Source organism: Pyxicephalus adspersus, chromosome 7 (genome assembly GCF_032062135.1).
Source record: "Pyxicephalus adspersus chromosome 7, UCB_Pads_2.0, whole genome shotgun sequence".
Taxonomy (NCBI): Eukaryota; Metazoa; Chordata; class Amphibia; order Anura; family Pyxicephalidae; genus Pyxicephalus; species Pyxicephalus adspersus.
This window is the reverse complement of record NC_092864.1, coordinates 68,534,767-68,544,235: the sequence shown is the minus strand read 5'-3', so window position 1 is coordinate 68,544,235 and position 9,469 is coordinate 68,534,767. Positions and strand designations below refer to the sequence as shown.

The 9,469-nt window shown below is 38.5% G+C and overlaps 1 protein-coding gene across 1 annotated transcript; it reads left to right on the top strand.

Moving 5' to 3' along the window:
* Positions 1–6,828: 6,828 nt before the first annotated feature.
* Positions 6,829–7,620, top strand: LOC140336105 (hemoglobin subunit beta-3-like). The gene is made up of 2 exons (XM_072419160.1): positions 6,829–7,131; positions 7,425–7,620. The coding sequence occupies exons 1-2, from the start codon at positions 7,040–7,042 to the stop codon at positions 7,618–7,620; spliced, it is 288 nt and encodes a 95-aa protein (XP_072275261.1). The 5' UTR covers positions 6,829–7,039.
* The last annotated feature ends 1,849 nt before the right edge of the window (positions 7,621–9,469 follow it).

Sequence of the window (9,469 nt, the reverse complement as noted above, 5' to 3'; positions counted from 1 at the left end):
CTACCTTTGAGAAATTCCTTAATGTCTTGGTGGCTGCTCTGAGCCATGGCTACAACTAAATGTTCTTTCTGTTGTTTGTGTAAAATTCACAGATCTCCGGAATACGGGGAATAAAATATTTAAAAAACATCATTAAAAGTCATGTGTTTATTTCTTTATTATTGTCAATCATTAGTTAAATAATGAACATGAATGTTATCTTTGTATATAGTTACTCATTTTGGTGTATGGCATGTTGCTGGTTGTATCTTTTGCAATGGCCTTCCTATTAACAAACAAGTAATATAACTATTGTATTGAATAGTGTAATGGTGGTAAAGTGACAATATGTCACCCAGCTTCTATAAACACCATGTGCACTGAACTAATGTGGTGTTATCAGACACTTCAAAAAATGAGTCTCTATAACTGCAACGGTCCTGACAAGTCAATGTACCATTATGGCTATTGTAGATGAGTATTATTGCAGACATGTTAAAAAAAACTTCACATTGTGAAAACTCACTCAGCTGCCCGCAAAACAAACCAATAAGCAGATCATTCCATAAATCTCCATAATGCAGCAGTCCAGAGCAGGGGTGCCTAACCTACGGCCCACAGGCCACATCTGGCCCATAGAGCTGTCAGATCCAGCCCTCTCCTCGTTCCCTCTCTGCTTCTTGTCTTGTGGGGGATGGGGCACTCGCTTTTTTTATATTTTCATATTAAGATTGTGCTGCCAGGAGAAGGAGCTGCTCCTTTCCTACCTTGTACTGTGAGCTAACCCCAGCAGCTATGTCTCTCTTCATGCTTCTCTCATTATCCCCATGTATAAATCCTCATATCTCCTTCACTGATAATCATAGAAATGTCAAATATTCAGGGTACACAGGGGACCTCAAGAGCTGCTACTAAATCAATTTAAGCCCCCTAAATATAACAAGTTGCCAGATACGGGGTCACAAGCAAAAAATCCTAACAATAATCAGGAATATTTTCACATTAAGGGGGGCTATTTCAAAACCAGGATCCACAAATTGAGTTTGCATATTGGGGACCCCCTGGGGCCCACTCTCATGGCAATGAACATTAGGGTCCTGCCAATTGCCTGTGCGCTGTGGTGCCCCTTAAAGTTCACAAAACTTCAAAGCTGTGTTCAGGTTGGCGGTGAGGTTGCAGTGCGGTTACCCTTTCCTCATGGCATGGAACCCTGGCTCGGGGGAGACGCTCAATACCGCTCACTAATGCCTGGAGAGGTGTTACATATGAGGCTAATGTGTTACATATAGCTGGACACTTACATTCTGTGACCCTTAATGTCTTTGGAACAGAGGGATGTTGGCAACTGGAAATGTGGGAGCCAGCAGGAAATGTCTTTTGTCCCCCCTTATGTAATAAAATGTCATACCCATATCATATCACGCTACCCTGCCACACATAGCTATCCCCTTACTCTCTATAAACCCCAATATCTCTGTAACGTTCTCTTACCTCTTACGTTCTTTGAATCCTAATTTCTCCTAAATGGGGAGCTTTAGGTATAATAAAATGTAGAATAAGTGGGGTCACTTGTGCCTAACTCCCCCTAACATTTTATTGCTGCGGTGCCATCACAAGATAAGAAAATCTATACCTGTCATACCGTGCCATCCTGTCACACATAGCTGGCCATTTATCTTCTGTGAACCCCAATTTCCCAGGAACGGGGAGATGTAGGGCCCTGGAGATGTAATAGTAGGAACATGTACCCCTTGGCTATCTAACACACGAATTGCATTTCTCTGGAAGTATCCATTGCAGAGATTCTTGATTTGTCATTTCTTTTATTTGGTGCATGTATGTTACAGTAACCATTTCAGTTTAATACTATTCAGTTTAAATGAAAACTATTCTAGTTTTCACTATACATCTTTAATGTTTGTTTGTATTGTGCTCGCGTGTTTTATCCCAATGTCAACAGCGGCCCTAAGATGAAAAAAGGTTGGACACCACTGGTCTAGAGAATACATATGAACACTTAAGTGTTACCTAATTAAATGAAAAAAATATCTGATCACTCATTATAAAAATCAATGTGGGATTTTCTATTTTCATTGCCATTTCACTTAGCATGTTCATTATTACCCTCGCTCCATATTGTATTGCCCATCAGCATTTTCCTGATTTTTCGTTAGCGGCTTTGTACCTCTTTCACCATCCACCAATGCAATAATGCTGCTAAATGGTATTATTGTTCCACCAGTGTGGAAAAAAACATAAAAACATACAATGCAGTAATATAACTGTCATGTAAATACAGTAAACACTGAAACAATTATGTACATAACTGTGCCATGCGCAACACAGGAAAGGCAGAAAGAGCTTAGGCAGCTAAACGCATGGCTTAAGTCCTGGAGTAGAAGGGAGGGGCTTTGGTTCATAGTCTGTCTTATGTCTTTCATAAAGAGAGGATACCGAAACGAAAGGGTGGTGGTGTCTGTCTGTATGTGAGAAGTGATCTGAAAGTGAATGTGAAAGAAGAAATTGCGGATGGAACAAGCGATGAGGTTGAGGCATTAGGAGTGGAGTTGAATGTGGGGTTAAATAACACACAATTAATTATTGGAGTTTGCTATAGGCCCCCCAGTGCTAAGGAAGAAATAGAAAACCAACTACTAGCACAGATAGAAAAAGCAGCAAAAAGTAGAAATGTTTTAATCATGGGAGATTTCAACTACCCTGACATTGACTGGAGTAATGGCACTACAGGAACAGCAAAAGGGAGGGAATTTGTGAATTTAATACAAGATAATTTTATGGTACAGTTTATAGAAGCCCCAAATAGAAATGATACTCTGCTGGACCTAGTTCTTTCTAACAATGCAGAGCTTATAACAAATGTGCAAATAAAAGAAAATCTGGGTAGCAGTGACCATAATATGATTTCATTTATTGTTAGCTGTAAACAGGAAGCAAAAACAGGAAAGATAAAAACAAGAGCAAATTTTCCATTATTAAGGACGGCTCTCTGTGCCTTGGACTGGGAGACAATATTGTCCTCAAAGAACACAGAACAGAAATGGGAATGTTTCAAGTCTATTCTACAAAAAAAAACTGAAAAATATATTCCAATGGGTAATACGTTTAAAAGGCTAAAATTAAAACCTATGTGGCGTATAGCTGATGTTAAAAAAGCCATAAGGAACAAGAAAAGGGCATTACAATTTCATCATTTGAAACCTATAAAGAATATAACAAAAAATGTAAAAAGGAGATAAAATGTGCAAAACTTCAAAATGAAAGACTGATTGCAAAGGAAAGTAAGGCAAACCCCCCAAAATTTTTCAAATATATTAACAGCAAAAAGTTCAGATCTGAGCATGTAGGCCCCTTAAAGGATGTCGCTAGGTTGGTAACTAGGGATAAAGACAAGGCAGATTTACTAAACACTTTTTTAGCTCTGTGTACACGAAGGAAAATGGCAGAGCTCAAGTCCAAATTCATAATAGCAAAGTCACTGCCTTAAAGGAGTCACAATGGCTCAGAATTGATATGATTGAGAAACAGCTGGGAAAAATAGTTGACAAAGCACCAGGACCTGATGATTACATCCACGTTTCCTCAAAGAGCTGAGCTCAGTTATTTCAAAGCAATTATTTCTAAATTTTTAGAGACTCTTTAGTCACTGGCAAGGTACCGATGGATTGGGGTAAGGCCAATGTGGTTCCTATCTTCAAAAATGGAGCAAAGTCATTACCAGGTAACTACAGACCCGTTAGTTTAACGTCCATAGTTGGAAAGGTCCTAGAGAGTTTTATAAAGAGCCACATAGAGGATTTTCTGACAGAAAATAATATTATAAGTGATAGTCAGCATGGCTTCAAGAAAGACAGAAGTTGTCAAACAAATTTACTCTCTTTTTATGAGGAAGTAAGTAAACAGGTAGACAAGGGAGTAGCAGTTGCTATAGTGTACTTGGACGTTGCTAAAGCATTTGACACTGTACCCCAAAGACGGTTAATATGCAAGTTAGGGTGGATAGGTTTAGAAAAGTCAATCTGTAAATGGATAGAGAACTGGCTTAAAGATCGCATCCAGAGAGTTGTAATTAATGATTCATACTCTGAATGGTCTAAGGTTATTAGTGGTGTACCCCAGGGTTCAGTGTTGGGACCTTTACTGTTTAACATCTTTATAAATGATATAGAGTTTGGAAATAAAAGTACCATTTCTGTGTTTGCAGATGACACCAAACTATGTAATGGAATAAAGTCCATACAGGATGTCTATAATCTACAAGCAGACCTGGATGTACTGTTTGATTGGGCAGCCAAGTGGCAAATGACATTTAATATAGATAAATGTAAAGTTATGCACTTGGGAGCTAACAACATGCATGCTTCATACTGTCTAGGTGGAATACATCTAGGGGAGTCAGAAATAGAAAAGGATCTGGGGGTTCTGGTAGATCATAGACTTAATAACAGCATGCAATGCCAAGCTGCAATATCTAAAGCTAGCAAAGTACTTTCTTGTATTAAAAGAGGAATAGACTGCAGAGATGGAGACATAATCATGCCCCTGTACAAAGCATTGGTCAGACCACATCTGGAATATGCTAAAAGCTAAAAAAAAATAGATCTTTTTCTAGAAGCACAGAAAATAACTGGGTATTGGGGCTTTAAAGTAAAAATACCAGTGACTGTTGATCCAGGGAACATCCGATTGCCTCATGAAATTAGGAAGAAATATTTTTTCCCCTGCTGAAGCAAGTTTTTTAAACTTCCTCTGTACCATCTATGTCTTATAGGGTTTTATATCTGGGATATGTTTATTTCCCTAGTGGTTGAACTTGATGGACTTATGTCTTTTTTCAACCTAACCTACTATGTAACTATGTAACTGACTGGGGCCCATAAAAAAAGAGTGGATGTTACTTTCTGTTTGACATCACAGTGTTTATTCCATGTTGGGTACACAAAAATAGAGAATGCATAGGTCTGTAGTTTATATTACTTTATGGATTATAGAATAATTACACTAAAAAATATTAGACTTTTGTACAGGGCTCCTTGAGGAAAAGCAAACTGCCTCAGAATGTGTCACCAATGTTATCACCATTACATAACTGGGCTTTTTTTTTTACTGTATTGTATGAACACAATGTATGCAAGATCCATACTTCCCCTATTCTATTCTTTATTTTACTGTTCACTGATCATATTCTGCCTACATAACTAGGTGCATAGTGTCAACCTACAACTGCACCAGGAAACTTATTTTTTATTTTCCTGCACAGACCAATCAGATAATTTCTCTGTACTTCACCCAGGACCTAGCACAACTAGGTGCAGCACCTGGAGGGAATAAATACACTGCAATCTTGTCCCATTCTTGGTTGCCTATGACAGAGAGAAAGGGCCTGATTTATTAAAGCTCTCCAAGGCTGGAGAAGATATACTTTCATCAGTGAAGCTGAGTGATACAGAAAACTTGGAATAGATCTAGTCCAGGATTCAAAACATTTGCTAACAAATAGCAAATTACTTTTTAACAAATCCATTCCATGTTTGCTGGATCACCCAGCTTCGCTGATGAAAGTGTAATCCCTCCGGACATGGAGAGCTTTAACAAATCAGGGAGATAGAGCTGACCTGGAACAGAGCGCAGTTTGATGAACAGACAGCACACATAGGAGGAGAGCACCTGCAGCAAATGGTCAGAGGTGCAGTAATGAGCACAAATTCCACAAAACGGCACAAAGACAGCGGTAGCAGACTCTGCAGATTGTATATGAAAACACAATGACCAGACTGTTCTGAAGGAGAGGAGTAGGATGGGGTTTCCATCTATCAGAGTATTAGTTGACAAATGGGACTATATGTTATTAAATAATCAGTCAACAGAACCGGGCCATTTTTAAGATGTGCAAAAAGAGGGCTTTTTATGACACCGAACTAAAAAGTGAAATATGAAAAGGGTATCCAACAGAACCCCCTAAAATGTAAAAGGAAAAGTTTGACTCCTGACAAGAAATTAAAACATAAGTTTAATTGGCATACCTGAAAGTTTGGAGTGCATTTTTACTATATGCTTTGTTGAGGAATCTTTCCTTATGTGCGTTATTTAATAAATAGGTTAATGTGGGCTTTCTGTGTCTGAGGGAATAATAAATTAGGTGTCCTTTTTTTATACTTTTTTCACATTTTTTCTGTGCTTGTTTTAGGTTTCTCTCACCCTACAACACTCTTTTCACTATCTATTTGAACACCCTTGTCCTTGTAGTAAATATATTGAATGTGGTGGTATGTGACCACCTATGTACTTCATACTACTTGCAGTGGGGCAACTCTGCAGCATAAACTTGTGCATACAAGGTAGGAGAGGTTAATGCATTGAATTCAATATAAAGTAAAGCGATATTCTGGTTCAAAGGAGTAGATTCTGTTCAATTATTAAAGTCAATAATTACATACCTTAGTGTGAAAATTAAACTGTTTTTCTGGAAATCACCAAACAATGGAAATGTCATTTCACTGTAGCAGATGATTGGGTTATCAAAGTGATCATAGATTTAACGCATTTATTCAAGAAAATCCAGCAATGTAGGACATGTTGTAGGTATTGTCAAAAAATGTTACAGGATTTTATAATAGTAAAAATTCTGGTGCTAGCTTTAGTAACTCAACAATACAATAATATGAATGGGGAGACTTGATAAATATGGAAGTAGTAAATGTCAAACGAGAAGTTGCACGTATAAGTGAAATGTAACCCTCAGGAAGATACAATATATGAATGGATTCCCTGCATGTTTGTTAACACACACAAAATTGTGCATTTAAAACACACATTTTTAGTTTGTGTCTATACTCATTGTATTGTAATCTGCACTGTAAATTGTAATCTGAAAATGTAATCAGCATGCAGTGAGCATTTTTTTCTGTTCTTTTACCATGACTCAGAAAAAAACTACTATGGGTGGACCATGGGAAGGTTTTTATTAAAGGACAGTTTGTCTCTATGGCTAGGCACAAAACCTACAGAGCATTACCTCTAAAGCTCCCACATAGCAGCAACAATGGTTCACTGGACTGCTGAAGAGAAAGCCACCATTGCCTCCATCTGGGCTAAAGTTGACCTGGAAAATGACGGTCATGATGCCCTAGGCAGGTAATAACCAATGAAAGCTTTTCATTTAATATGATATCATAACTTACTGCTTATTTATTGCAACTATTGATCCTTTAATCTATTTTCCTTGTTACTTATATTGTAATTAAAATCTCTATATTAACTGCAAAGTCTCTCTCTCTCTCTCTCTCTCTCTCTCTCTCTCTCTATATATATATATATATATATATATATATATATATATATATATATATATATGTGTGCATGTATAATGTTGTTTGTAGCTGTAAAGTATTGTCTTTGTGGCTAATGTATTGTATTTATTTTATTAGGCTGCTCATCGTCTATCCCTGGACACAGAGGTATTTCAGCACCTTTGGAAACCTGTCCACTGCCGCTGCCGTTGCTGGTAACGCCAAGGTCCATGCTCATGGCAAGAAGGTGCTCGGTGCCATTGACAATGCCATTCACCATCTGGATAATGTAAAACAGACCCTGGCTGCCCTCAGCAAGCAGCACGCGAGCTAACCCCAGCAGCTGTGTCTGTCTTCATGCTTCTCTCATTATCCCCATGTATAAATCCTCATATCTCCTTCACTGATAATCATAGAAATGTCAAATATTCAGGGTACACAGGGGACCCCAAGAGCTGCTACTTAAACCAATTTAAGCCCCCTAAATATAACAAGTTGCCAGATACGGGGTCACAAGCAAAAAATCCTAACAATAATCAGGAATATTTTCACATTAAGGGGGGCTATTTCAAGACCAGGATCCCCAAATTGAGTTGGAATTTGGGGACCCCCTGGGTGCCACTCTCATGGCAACGAGCATTAGCATCCTGCCAAATGCCTGCGTGCTGTGGTGCCCCTTAAAGTTCACAAAACTTCAAAGCTGCATTCAAGTTGGTGGTGAGGTTGTAGTGTGGTTACCCCTTCCTCATGGCATGGAACCCTGGCTAAGGGAGATGCTCAGTACCGCTCACTAATGCCTGGAGTCAAATCTGCAGGAGCAAAGAGGCTGATGTGTTACACATAGCTGGACGCCTACATTCTGTGACCCTCAATGTCTTTGGAACAGAGGGATGTTGGCAACTGGAAATGTGGGAGCCAGCAGGAAATGTCTTTTGTCCCCCTTATGTAATAAAATGTTATACCCATCATATCACGATACCCTGCCACACATAGCCAACCTCTTACTCTCTATGAACCCCAATATCCCTGTAAGAAAATAGAAAGGTGACTGGAAATGGGGAATCTTGTGGTTAACTCCTCCTAACATTTTATCACTACAGCGCCCTCACAAGATACGAAAAACTATAACTGTCATACCGTGCTACCGTGTCACACATAGCTGGCCACTTACCTTCTGTAAACTCCAATTTCTGTTTAACAGTAGAGAAAGGGAAATGTAAAATAAGTGAGGGGTCTCTTGTGGCTACCGTCCTTCCCACTAAAGTATTATCTCTGCTACCACACCATGGTGCCCTGTTACATATAAATGTTCACTTAAGTTCTTTGAATCCCAATTTTTCCTGAAAGGGGAGCTGTAGGTATAATAAAATGTAGAATAAGTGGGGTCTGTTGTGGCTAACTCCCCCTAACATTTTATTGCTGCGGTGCCATCACAAGATAAGAAAATCTATACCTGTCATACCATGCCATCCTGTTACACATAGCTGGCCACTGACCTTCTGTGAACCCCAATTTCCCAGGAACGGGGAGATGTAGGGCCCTGGGGATGTAATAGTAAGAACATGTACACCTTGGCTATCTGACACATGAATTGCATTTCTCTGTAGTAAATGTACTTGTAGTAAATATATTGAATGTGGTGGTATGTGACCACCTATGTACTTAATTCATATTTGTCTCACAGTGCCACCATTACTGGACTGCAGTGTACCATGTCTGTGCCTTTTGTTCATTGGCAGTGGGGCAACTCTGCAACATAAATTTGTGCATACAAGGTAGGAGAGGTTAATGCATTGAATTCAATATAAAGTAAAGCGATATTCTGGTTCAAAGGAGTAGATTCTGTTCAATTATTAAAGTCAATAATTACATACCTTAGTGTGAAAATTAAACTGTTTTTCTGGAAATCACCAAACAATGGAAATGTCATTTCACTGTAGCAGATGATTGGGTTATCAAAGTGATCATAGATTTAACGCATTTATTCAAGAAAATCCAGCAATGTAGGACATGTTGTAGTTATTGTCAAAAAATGTTACAGGATTTTATAATAGTAAAAATTCTGGTGCTAGCTTTAGTAACTCAACAATACAATAATATGAATGGGGAGACTTGATAAATATGGAAGTAGTAAATGTCAAACGAGAAGTTGCTCGTATAAGTGAAATGTAACCCTCAGGAAG